Source organism: Haliotis cracherodii, unplaced genomic scaffold (genome assembly GCF_022045235.1).
Source record: "Haliotis cracherodii isolate W230 unplaced genomic scaffold, xgHalCrac1.p SCAF_10, whole genome shotgun sequence".
Classification (NCBI taxonomy): Eukaryota; Metazoa; Mollusca; class Gastropoda; order Lepetellida; family Haliotidae; genus Haliotis; species Haliotis cracherodii.
In genome coordinates this window covers 15,664,176-15,678,070 of record NW_027266265.1, presented here as the reverse complement: position 1 = coordinate 15,678,070, position 13,895 = coordinate 15,664,176, and the positions used below count along the sequence as shown (strand labels likewise).

Sequence of the window (13,895 nt, the reverse complement as noted above, 5' to 3'; positions counted from 1 at the left end):
AAACGCCGATAAAGCAGCTAAACTATCCCTCAAAATTCCAGAAATGAGCTTAAACTTACCCATCTCAAAATCAGAAATTAAAAGCGTAAACAAGCAAAAAATCACAAAAAAATGGCATAACCTTTATCTAAACTCAAATAGCCAATTAAAAAAAGTACTCTGCAAACCACTAACCAAACCAAAAATTCTCCATCCATCAAAAAAAATCGACAGAGTAATCACTTAACTCCAAACAGGACACACCAACCTAAATAACCATCTAAAAAAAATACAAAAAAAATACTACAGGTAACTGCCCACACTGCAAACAACTAGAAACCCCAGAACACGCACTCATCCACTGCACACACTACCTAACACATCGAACCGCATTACAAACCACCCTCAATCTAAACAAGGCTCTCACTCTAGAAGCAATACTAAACCCACAAAATAAACTAGAAAACTTCAAGGGTTGGGTTGCATACACCACTTTCGCCCCTTTCGGAAACACATTAAATGGCCTGGCCGGGCCCGTGTGCGAAATACGCATCAGTCGGAAAGCGCACGTTAAATCTCCAAATTAAGTAAGTAAGTATTAAAATATACCCTGAGAGCAGAGTTCATTGTACGATTCCGACTATATCATAAGCATGTGTTTATGAATCATCAAAAAGATAATAAACCCGACATTATCTATATAAAGGATAGGACATGCGCAAATATTCAATAATATTGCATTCCACTGTGCAATAATACTAAAATTAACATAGTCAGAAAGAGTAATATCCGCTGGTCATGTCTCTCCATCGACACAATATCAATGACACACAATGGACAACCGTACTGTTAAATACTATTAATGTCGGAGCTGATCCATTCTATCGTCAACAGATAAACATCTGTTTCAGACTTCGGAAAAACAGACACTCATTTGCTCTGATGCGTTCATTGAACGTGTGACCATCAGTTGCTATATAACTGTAAATGGAAGGCTGTAACAACCATTGTAGTGACCATGTTAGCAGGTGTAGTAACACTGCTCGGTTTTATAGCCGTATATGGAAAGATTACTTATGAAGGGTATGTACACTTTCGTTTCTTCTTCCCAAAGCTCATAATGCATTAATGTGCATGGTCCTGTTGACTCCTAACTTGGATGTCAGTTACCAATTTTGTTTTCTTGTTTTTTCAGCGGCGAGCAAAATTATTTATAATAGTAAACATTTTCAGAAATAGTTGACATGGTGTGCAACTACATCCCAATGTTTAGATATGTTAATGTTGTTTGTTGCTGATGATGGTTGGATTCTCGCACATTGGTTGCAAAGCTAATCAACTATCTTACAGAAGAATGTCCATCGAGTGGAGGCTAAAGATTAACTCCGACAAAACAATATATTTGAAAGGAGTGGGCCAATATCACAGCATGAAGTCTGGCCGTTTTATTGCCATGACGTTAATGGTGAAACTAAATACAGTGTGTCATTTTATGCATTAAACCTAGGTAACAGTGGTTATCTATTAGTAATAGTACAAAATAGCTTAAACATATCTCCACGATAACTAAAATCACTGATAACTCGCTGCTCAAATCCATCATTGTGTATTGGGGGGAAATAAAGAGGTTCAACATTTTAAAAAATAGCAAGGTTGTATCTCTGGGCCTGTAATAAAGTTCCTAAATGTTGGTATTCCAACTCCAGTATGGTTAAATGTGACTGTGGGGAATGTCGTTTGTACATGCAACTTAGCTTTTGATGGGGATCATTAGATATGTCACCCTATATAAATATACACTTGACATAAGTTTTATAATGAGAATAATTTTTGTGTTTCACTGCAATATAAAAATATCCTCATCAAAATTGGATTAGTGTATATCTCATATTAAATGCATCGTATACTGGCCTAAGAGAATAAACATATTCTTTCACTTATATAACTTGCGTATCGAAGATGTGCTTTCGTATGGTTTGGATTTGGCAAGTCGAAGTATTGTCAATTTAGAGCGACAGCAATCGTTAAATAAGTTTTTAAGGATATGTCTACTTTGTTAAAAATGGGCGGGCAATAATGATTTTGTTTTACGTACAGGTACTTAATATGCAAATATTTATTATAATACAGCCGATGCCAACAAACTATCTGTGCTTTGTAAACCTTCTCTTTTCAAGCAATGAATTTGAAAATATCCATGTCAATCTTGCTAGTACTTTTAGATACCAATCAGTGTTGCTACGAAGCAAACACATTTGAACGAACAATGTTCTATAACATGTCTCACATAGCATAGATTTGAATGTTTTTTGTATGTACACGAATGCAGTTAGGAGCAAAATGTTAATATAAACACTGCGGAAGCAATATGTCTTTTTGATCTTCACAAGTATTTTATATGAAGGCTAGAATTATATTTCTTACACTACATGTGCGGTCTTCATGGTTATGTAGAATGGCCAAATTATTCACTGATATTATTTTGTGAATTGTTATAAACAATATCCAAAGAGTGTGCGATAACGTAGAACTAACTGTGGTGGTTGTGGTTTGCCTCTTTTTCTGTTCATCTTTGGAAAAGGTGACAAAAGCTGAAAAAACATGTCCATAATCAAACGAAATCTTTACTGAAAGCAGAGTCCATTTTATGATTCAGACTGTATCATAAGTATGTATTTATGAACCACTATAACAAAATGATGACACCATGAATTCGTGAATGGGTGAGCGTATCCTGCCCCACCGGTGGCACCCGTCACAAACACATGCAAAGTCAAGTCAATTTTTCACATGAACCCTCACTAATTCGAATACGAATACAAGTAAGTATAGAGTGAGTGAGTATGGTTTTACGCCGCTTTTAGCAATATCACGGCGGGGGACACCAGAAATGGGCTTCACACATTGTACCCATGTCGGTAATCGAACCCGGGTCGTCGGCGTGACAAGCGAACGCTTTAGCCACTAGGCTACCCGACCGCCCCATTAAGTATGGAAGTAACCTTGTTATAGAATAGTGATTTAGGCCCAAAAATCAACCCCCTGACAAAACCCAACGAAAAATGACATCATTATCCCAAGTGCGAGTTCGCGACATTTTTCAATGTTAGATTGCCGTGTTGATGCTCTTTTGTAAACAAGAGAAAAATTCAAAGTTCGACAATGCGAACTTATGAGGCCGAGAACGCGACAATGTCCCGTATAGAATTTCATAATCATATCACTATTTCAGTGTCATGGAGAGCTGAGTATTGGATTGAATTCACAGTATGTTGCTAACTTCAATGTCGTGTAGAATATATGCGTATCGATTGACCATATTCGATGCTGCATTATCATCATGTCTCGACAACCAGACAGTTACAACAAAAATCAGAGTTGCGTCCGTTATGCGTGCCAGGATCCACTGTGTTATGTCTGTTCTCGTGGGTTTCCCAAATATAGGAAACGCCTACGACCAGTGTCACATTACTCCCCCACATTAAGCTGACAGGCTGTGAAATACACCAATGTCCTTTCAACGCGCCGAGTTTTAGACAATGGATGGAAAGTCATGCAATGTTGATGCAGCAGAAATAAGTACACTTTTAAACTCTTGTGAACTTATAAATATATGTGTGTCAATAATTAATAATAATAATTATTGCAGGCATTTAGTGCTGCGGATAATACCACAATCAGAGAATGAAGTTGAATCTGTCTTGCAAGCACAGAGAATAGCTGAGGAGAAAGGCGTAAGTACATACAGTGGAGCCGTTTCGTGACACATATTGGATCAATTGTGCACTTGGTGAAAAAAAGCATGAAACTTGGCACAATTGTGGGTAATGACATTCGAGATATTTTGAGATATGGGTCCGCCCAAATAAATTCAATATGGCCGCCAAATCAATATGGCCGCCATGGAGGAATGGAATTCTGGTATGTCTCATGTGAACAAACAAGATGAACAAATAATACGCATTTACAGCAAACGGATTCTGTGCAAGAAAGGGTAAGACAGTGGCCTGTTTCCATGTTCAGATTAAGAACACCAGACTCTTTTGCACATGTCTAATGCTGCCAAACAGGGTCATGGTAGGATTTTGATTCGAGCAGTTACTGATACTGATACTGATGTCATTGTCCTGGCCATTGCATTGTTTGACAGAATAGATGTGTCTCACCACTGGATAGGTTTTGGAATTGGCAAACAATTAAGATATTTGGCTGTTCATGTCCTTGTCGGACTTCAAGGACCAGAGAAAGCCTGTTCACTCCAAGTTGTACTGCCTGTGAATAGAGTCCTTTCTTTGTTGGAAAAGGAAAAACAGCGCGGGTAACATGGAATGTGTATGATGAAGCAACAGAGGCTTTCAATTTTTCAATCTTTCAATATATGACGGCGCTCTGTAAATAATCGAGTCTGGACAAGACAATCCAGTGATTGTCATCATCAGCATCGATCCACGCATTTGGGATACGATGACATGCATCAAACCAAGTCAGTGAGCCTGACCACCCGATCCCGTTAGTCGCCTCTTACGACAGGCGTAGCCGCCTTTTACGGCAAGCATGGGTTGCTGAAGACCTATTCTACCGCGGATCTTCACGGATATCATGGTGATTGAGTCTGTACGGGTTTGCGTTGCTTTTATCACTATGCGAGTAACATCAATATTGTACCCACGTGGGAATACGAACCCGGGTCTTTGGTGTGAAGGGGAACCACAAGACTAACGCGACGTCCTATAATTCGGTTTTAACAACCGGACACTTTGATTCATTGAACGCTAAATAACTGTTTCAAGAGAAAATAAGAGTTCTTTTTCCCCTAAACATATTTCTTGTCACTCTAAGTGATTATCTTTAATGTCAAGAATTGGTTTCACAGTGTACCAATGTTGGCGATCAAACTCAATTTCCCAATAACGAACGAACGAACGGATGTTTTAACCACAGGCTATCCTGGGGTAAAACGCAAGGTGATGTTACACGTCAGCAGCGGCAATTTATAAGAGTCACCTAAAATGAGAGCAAACCTGCTCGTAAAATTGCATTCTATTTCTCGTTCCAGTATGACATATGGCATCACTCAGTCGGCGTAGGGACGCCACTGGATATCCGTCTGTCTCCAGAGGAGTACCAAGAAGCACATCAAGGATTTTCTGACCTTGACCTTAACCACGAGATCATCATCAATGACGTTGAGGCAGCGGGGTCTTCGTCGTCGTGCGGGGAATGGTTTGATTATGGTTGCTATCACCGTCTGGAAGAAGTGAATATACTCTTATGTTTTCGTGACAGTTTGAAGGGACACTTAGCCGCAAAACCGTAGCTACGAGGGGTGTTCATTAAAGATTTCCCCTAAACCACTTAGGGTTATCATATTTGGTTGAAATTTCACATGTGTAATGGTACATGTATCTATGGGTTATGTCTGAATTTGCAGCACCGAACTTTTAATCTCACCACTTTCACAGGTGTTATGATCGAGTAGGGTGTGACAATGGAGCCAGTAGAATACCGAGCAGTGATTAGGTTTTTATATTTGAAAGGTCGCACACCAAAAGAAACTTTCGATGAAATGAAAGCAACATCTTCATAATGTCTAAAAGACAGTGGTCAATATCCTTTATAGGTTTATTAGATATAGCAACGGTTCACGGCTTGATAGACCGCCTCCGAGGTCTAATGGTAGAGCGTCCTGCATCATACCAAAACACGTGAAAAGATGGTACTTGTTTTTCCCTGCATTGCGCTCGACATTAAAAGGCTATGACAAGGACTGGTCGGCTCTAAGGTATTCATGTTAAACTGCGGCATGGTGTCTCAGTGAGATGGCACTATGAAATCGGCAATAGTCCGGACCAGTACAAATAGACACACACCCATGCTTGCACGTCGTTATATAAGTGCAATATTAATAATGTTGAACGCGACGATAAACCCATTTTGACCTCACCTCAAGCCCTGAATGACGCTCTTACTAATTTCCGTTAGATCGTTTTTCCATTTTTACATCCCATGACTGGATTAGTTACAGACCGCCGTCATATAGCTGGGATATTGGTGAATGCGGCTTTAAACAACACCCCCCCCCCACCCCCCCACCCCCCCCCCAAAAAAAAAAAAAAAAAAATAGAAAATAAAATAAAATAAAAATAAAATAAAATAAAAAATAAAAAAATAAAAAAATGAATAAAAATAAATAAAATAAGATAAAATAAAATAAATTAAAATAAATTAAAATAAATTAAATTAAACTAAACTAAACTAAAATAAAATAAGATAAATAAATAAATAAATAAAATGATAAAAAATAAATAAAAGTCATAATATGATAAAAAATAAATAAAAGTAATAATATGATAAATAAATAAAAAAAATGATATTAAAAAAAATTAAAAAAATGCTATAACCGAGTTCTTGAACACAGGTTTAAATGTATGTGGTTCCGCACGAACATCTCTAGATGTAAGTGGAACGTATATATTTGACGCTGACGGTTATGAGCCTTTTGTTACACAGATAAATACATGGATGGCAGAAACAGCACACACCTACTCCAGTATGGCAGAGGTGATCACAGTGTCATCAAGTTACGAGGGCAGAGACATCAAAGGACTTAAGGTACTGTGTCGTTATTGATGCTATATTTTCTTCCAAAGGCAGTGAAGCTCTGCGCAAGCCCATCAGTCTGGGAGTCCTGCCCGAGAACATTCCATGTGGAATGAGCGTCGGTGGTTCGATCCTTTGGTCGCCTAATACCAAACGACGTGAAAGATGACATTGGTTGTCACCTTGGCTGGCGGCTCGGCATTTAGTGGATAGAACAAGGACTGGTCGGCTCGGAGTCATGATCTCCTTGTTACCCTGCCTGGCACTCGGGGATAAGACTGGTTGACATGGAGTCAGTGTACAGTGTCTGAGGGGTATCCATGTTAAACTGCGGCATGGTATCTCAGTGGGCTAGCACTATATTATAACACCAGTATAAATCCGATACAAGCACACACACGTTAATCCACGTCGCTATGTAAGTGAAATGATCTAACTTGGACTTCACCTCACCCCATCATTCCAATGATTCATTTGGTCTGATCCGAAAGATTGCTAATCTCCACAATTTCACTGCAAACGGTCCGGATTGTTAAGATGTCACTATACTGTATATTCGAATAATTGATTCATTTTATGAATTTTAGCAAAAAGGAAAGTAAGTGACAAACCAAGCCAATAGAGAAGCAACATATTGATCGAATTTCACCACGCCGGTATTAATTGATTACTTATATACCTGTCCCATACTGGCATTGTGTTACATTTATAGTTTAATGCTCAGTGGTTATTTCAGATCAGCGGACCAGGGAGTGGCTCCTCCAATCCAGCAATATGGCTCCAGGGAGGGATCCATGCCAGAGAGTGGATCTCACCCGCCACGCTCATCTACATGACTAACGCAGTAGGTCCCAGGTTAAACAACAAACGGGGTATGCGTGCATATACCGAATATAAAAGCGACAAAACTGTTTCTCTAGCTACAAGAAATTCCGGCTGCAAGTTGAATCCGATGTGAGATTACGACCATATCATGAGCATGTGTTTGTGAATCATGCCAGTTGTTCGCGAAAAGATGAGCGTATCTTGCTCCACTGGCGGCAGTGATATCCTATACATAGGTACATAGTGTGTTTCCGGTCCTTTCAAATGAATTGCAAACTCTGATGAAATTCCTTTAAAGTTACGTTTTGATTGGTGGGAGAACCGGATTCGAAGTCCATCTATATTACGCTTACGATACCGCTGATATATTATAGACTGCTAATTTATTATAGGGGATGAGGTGGGGGTGGAGGGGGGGAGGGGGGGGGGGGGGGGGAAGTCGGGAGGGGAGGGGATGGAGGGAGGTGTGTGTGTGGGGGGGGAGGTGAGGTAATATGAATCATGACTATATGGGGGTGGGGAGCATAAAAATGACTCAGTTCTATTTGTCAAATATATAAGAATAATAACTGATATAGATTCGAATATTGTTTAGGAACTGCTTATTTAGCTGGGGTAGACTGAAAAAAAAATTCAAATGGTGTGAGGGGGTGTCGGCAAAACATGATACACATCTCCCAGTCCCTCAGTAAAAGTGTAAGCCGTGTTGTTACCTTTATACACGTACGCGTTAAGGGGTTATGAAGAAATACACATTCAGATCGTTGATAGAATGTTACCACCAAAACATTTCAGATTCCATACATTGTATTGTAAAAATACACATTCAGATCGTTGATAGAATGTTACCACCAAAACATTTCAGATTCCATACATTGTATTGTAAATCACATTTTGCATAACTGATATAGGATTCATCTTTTGAAATCAAAACCTATGGGATCTCGGAAGCTTCTCGAGACTGATTATTTTCGTTTAGAATTCACTTGGATGTTTTGAGACGTACAGAGCTTGTTTGTTTGTTTGTTTGTTTAACGCCACACTCAGCAATATCCCTGCTATATGACGGCGATCTGTAAATAAACAAATCCGGACCAAACGATTGCCGTCTTGGGCATCGAGCTAGTCAGTTGGGACAGGATGACATTCAACACCCGCGTCTGGCCACCCGATCCCGTTAATCACCTCGTTCGGGTTAGGGTTCCTGAAGACCAAATCTAAACCGGATCTTTACGGGGCACATAGACAAATATGAGTAACGCATGGGGTGAAGGCATGAGTTTCATCAAGATGACTGATGACTTTACTGATGACAGAAATAATTTCTATTCAGCTGCTGAAGGACTACAGCGACGGAAGGAGAAATGTTGTGAGGATCGTCGACGGGTTTGATTGGTACATAGTACCCGTCCTTAATGCAGACGGTTACGAGTACACGTGGTCCGATGTAAGTCCAACCATATCTCAGTATTCTGTAGAACTGATTGATGGTGAAGATCAGATTACCGCGCACGCACACATAGAGAGAGAGAGAGAAAGAGAGAGAGAGAGAGAGAGAGAGAGAGAGAGAGAGAGAGAGAGAGAGAGAGAGAAAACCACCCATATTCATTAATTTGATAAAAACTGCAAACTAAAACAAGCTGACAATTTTGACCCGTTACGGAGGGAAAATGCCTAAAGCCCTATATCAGTCAAAAATTCGCTATTGCTCCCAATCAACCCATTGTCAAATCTTATTCCGCTTGAACAACATATGCAGCAAAGTCTACACGAGTCGTGGCATGACTCCACTGAGGAATACAAGGATTTGTCTCTTTGAGTGTGTCTTGTTTACTCAGAAAAAAACCAGCTGTATGGCAATGGCCTGTAAATAATTCAGTCCGGACTGGAAAATCCAGTGATGGATATTGTAAGCAGCGAACCATTCTAACCCGGAATCTCTACGAGGGATGGGGTGAGTGTAGGTGATAAGGTGTCATAGGAATGCACAAAATGACGGATTCCATCAGGCAATGTATCACATATACCATGTTGTAGGATCGGATGTGGAGGAAGACTCGGAGCATCCATCCAACAAGTGACTGTGTCGGAGTGGACCCCAACCGGAACTGGGACCACCAGTGGGGAGAATCAGAAGGTGAGACTACAGGCCACATACCTCTTAGTTATGAGGATATAATGTCCCACAACCCATTACTGTAGTCAATAAGTCACTTACCCACTCATAATAGAAAGCACACATTGTTACATAAATAGAACATTGGTTGTTGTATGGCTGTTCGTGTAAACATGAAGTCACACGTACTAGCCTAAATATAATTGTGTATAGATCAAGGTCTCCGTCCTTTGAGGTGACACTAGTGATATAAGAAATTTCACTTTGTGTGAGGACACAAGCTCCGAAGTTCATATAGTTTGGCCACTCTATGAAGGTTCATACTCCAATGAACTCACACAATGTGAAAGTCAATTCTGAATCTCAAATGATACCAGGTGCTCGCGAAAAGGTGAGCGTATCCTGCCCCCTCCTCCCCCTCTCCATCCATGGCACCCGTCCTAACTCACAAAGGACCCCGAGATCATGTTCACGTTGTTTACTGCTTGCAAGGCATATAAGGGTGATATCTATGTCTATTTGTTTGCGTCATCCAGGCTCCAGTGGGGCGGCCTGTTCAGAGACGTACCGGGGACCCAAGGCTTGTTCCGAACCATGTATCCACGGAGCTACCGAGTATCTGTTGAATCTCAGTAAGAACGTGACGGTGAGGGGCTTCATTGACATGCACAGCTATTCCCAGATGTGGATGACTCCGTGGGGATACACCAAAGATGTTCCTGAAACTGACTTCAATATTCAGGTATGCACCTGTGACAGACATTGAAGAGGATGACCATTCTTATCAGGCAAGCGACTGTGTCAGTCATTAGGGAGGGTGATCATTTTCGTAGGCACCTGTGACAGACATTGAGGAGGGTGGCCATTATAATCAGGTATACAACTGTGACAGACATTGAGGGGGGTGGTCATTATAATCAGGTATACAACTGTGACAGACATTGAGGAGAGTGGCCATTATAATCAGGTATACAACTGTGACAGACATTGAGGGGGGTGGTCATTATAAGCAGATATACAACTGTGACGGATAGTGCGAGGGATGACCATTATAAGCAGGTAGGCACTTGTGACAGTCATTGAGGAGGGGAGCCTTTATAAGCAGATATAAAACTGTGATAGGATGATGACCATTATAATCAGGAATGCAACCGTGACAGGTATTGAGGTATCCGTGAAGATCATGCTTGGAATTGGTCTTCAGCAACCCTCCTTTGTCGTAAGAAGTGGCAGTATTTGTCGTACGAGGAGACTAACGGGATCGGATGATCAGGCTCACTGACTTGGTTGATGGATGTCATCGACTCGCAGTTCGGTAGATCTATGCTCAGTGTGTCAGTTACTGGATTGTCTGGTCCAGACGCGATATTTACAGGCGCTATCATATAGCTGGAATATTGCTGAGTACGGCGTTAAACAACAAAGGAGGAGGGACATCGACTAACAAACACAGACATTAAAGAGGATGATCATTATAATAAGGTATGGAACTGTGACAGAACGTCAGTTCTTATCTTTGGTAGGTGACGGAGATTGTAGAAAGTGGTGTCTTTAATCAGCTATGCTACAGAAGGTGAATTCTATTATGGAGTTTGCTACTGTTGGGAAAGATTTAAGACACTAGTCTTCAAACTATAGTCTACAAGAACAAGCGTCTACACATGTATGCTAACATAAATTCCAGAATGTGACTTCTGTGACAGACATTCCTGTGATGACTGATCGGGCATGCTACTGTGGCAGCGATGACGTAATCAGTGATGATCAGTGGCTACATCAACACACCTTAATACAGTAATCAGGTTGTGGACGCCAAACGTTGGTGGAAAGCCCACTCGCTGGTAAATGTTCACATCTTTGGTCGGACATGGTGGTCTTTGACCTGGGATCATCTGTGATTCAAACCAATGACCAATCAGAGCTTCAAAACATCCCTTGGTCAGAATCCCAAATTCGCTCTGATTATGATTTTAGGTATGAAAACACGATACCCATGCTCATGGGTTTCACGAAGTTTGTAAACGCCTGGATTACTTCAGGCTCCCCTGTGTTCCACATCAAGCAGACAGTCGTGTAACTGAACTACTGTTTAAGGCTACGTTTAAACAGAACTCACATTGTTTTGTGTTTCATTCTTGGGGAAATACTACCAGCCATCTCTCCGTAACTGTGAACATCCTATATGTCAGTGGAGTTATTTGTGTCTTTCATTTAGGATGCCTCATCTGTTGCTGCTGTAGATGCCATTAGCAACGCTGGCGGTCCTATATACGATCACGGCACAATAGCAAACACTATATGTAAGTACATGCTTGGAAAGGATCCAATAACAGACACCTACATCTACGAGTACATATGCATGACTCTAGAAACATAATGTATGCGATGGATGATGTACGAGTGGTTGAACTTAGCAACAAAAGACAACACTTTTTTCAAGATATAATCTGCCGGTCAAAAGAAAGTATTCACTTGGAAATTGGGTTTGACCAAAACATAAAAGACGCTACTCGGCTGGAACAGTCGCACTGTAAACTTTAGGTCCAAACCACAACTATGATATTAAACGTACCACCATTGAATAACCATTTCTTGTTTGTTTCATTTTGGCCATCATCAAGTATGCGTGTCTACTTTCTTTTGCCTGGCAGTTTGTTGTATTTATGTACGGGTGTCAATGTATTGAAGACTTTGGCTCTTTACTTACGTCAGACCATCTTCCCGAGACAAGGGCTTTTACTGACTTTTTACGATTCCGACTACCGTATTCGACGTAATAATCGCCGCGCTAATAAGCGCCCACGGCGATATTGGCTAATATATTGGCACCTGAACAATCCAAATTAGCACCCCTTCCGATTGATCAATGTAAACTAGACTTATTCATTCGCGTATAATACGCACTCCTGTGTTATATGCACCATTAATTATGGGCAATTAAATTCTGGCAAAATATATCTGCCGTACATGAACATTTCAGGCTGTCAGCATAAACCACGAAATTTATCTTTCAACTCTGTTTTTTTTCACCAAAATATTAGTTTAATAAGAGCCCCCTATTTCTAATTTTGAGAGCGCCCTAGGCGCTCATTACGTCGAATACGGTATATCATGAACATGTCTATTTATGAATCACTATCAAATAGTAATGATATGAATGCAAACTCATTTTTTTGTGATGTTGTTAATTGGCTTTTATTTTCTTATTTGTCCAGATATCTCTAATGGGAACAGCGTGGACTGGGCCTATGGAAAGCTTGGGGTTTTATACTCGGCTGCTGTTGAGCTTCCAGATAAGGGACAATATGGGTTCTTATTGCCACAAGACCAGATAGTACGAGTTGGAACCGAAACATTCCAGGGTCTTGTGGCCTGGGCAACCTATGTTCTCGAACACTGATGGCAATAAATACTGTATACAGTAATATTGAGGTATGTGCTACACGTGTTCCTCATTGCTGCGACCGCTCCCATTGTCTCGTTGTTACCCTGCCTGGCACTCGGGGATAAGGCTGCCAAAGACTGGTTGACTCAGAGTCAGTATACAGTGTCTGAGTTCAATGTTAAACTGTGGCATGGTATCTCAGTGAGCCGGCATTAATCTGGGATAGTACAAGCAGACGAGAGCACGTCACCTCGTAAATATAAGTTCAATAATCTTGATGGTAGTTCAGGAACTGATCGTCAGTTTAGTCCTGGTTTCTTCACAGTGTTTCACGTTGTCTTGCATTTCTCGCTTCCACTTTGTGTGGACGTCGTCACTTTTGTTGTGACAGCTTATCGTGAATACATGGACCTCTTTTACATAAGTTAGCCTCAGCATGTCTAGTCTGTTATGATTCGTAAATGGGTAAAAAATAACAAGTTCTAATGTATATTCAGTGTAGTAGATAAGTTAGTTAGTGAGTTGGGTTTAACGCCGCTTTTAACAGTAGTCCAGTAATATCACGTGGGTGGAAAGCCCGAAGTGTTACAGGTCTCATACGTTTACCACTTCGGTGAAACCCACGAGCATGGGTACGGTGCTGACAAACCTAGAAACATAATCGGGACGAATCGGGATTAGAACCCACAATCATAGGTTTCTTGGGTGCCCAAGGGACGCAATTCTGCACAGCGAATCGTGACGCCCTAGACAACTGGGTCACCCGTGCCACTAGTAGAAGATGATCAACTGAATAATAACATCATCGACATGTGTTTATTAATCAAATTGTGATGGTACCAGATGTTCGCGAATAGGAGAACGTCCACCGGGGACACCCGTCACAAACACGTGCAGAGACAAGTCAAGTGTAGAAAATATAGAAGTGAAAATTGTCCAAAAAAGTCAAAATAGAGAATTGCATCGGACATAATTTTGTCACTGATGTGT

At 40.7% G+C, this 13,895-nt stretch overlaps 1 protein-coding gene across 1 annotated transcript; it reads left to right on the top strand.

Moving 5' to 3' along the window:
• The first annotated feature begins 986 nt into the window (after window positions 1-986).
• On the top strand, window positions 987-12,920 carry LOC139447346 (carboxypeptidase B-like). The gene is made up of 10 exons (XM_071228655.1): window positions 987-1,062; window positions 3,629-3,713; window positions 5,036-5,236; window positions 6,490-6,591; window positions 7,316-7,423; window positions 8,738-8,851; window positions 9,442-9,541; window positions 10,057-10,262; window positions 11,736-11,820; window positions 12,736-12,920. Exons 1-10 carry the CDS (start codon window positions 998-1,000, stop codon window positions 12,918-12,920), a joined length of 1,251 nt encoding a protein of 416 aa, XP_071084756.1. The 5' UTR covers window positions 987-997.
• The last annotated feature ends 975 nt before the right edge of the window (window positions 12,921-13,895 follow it).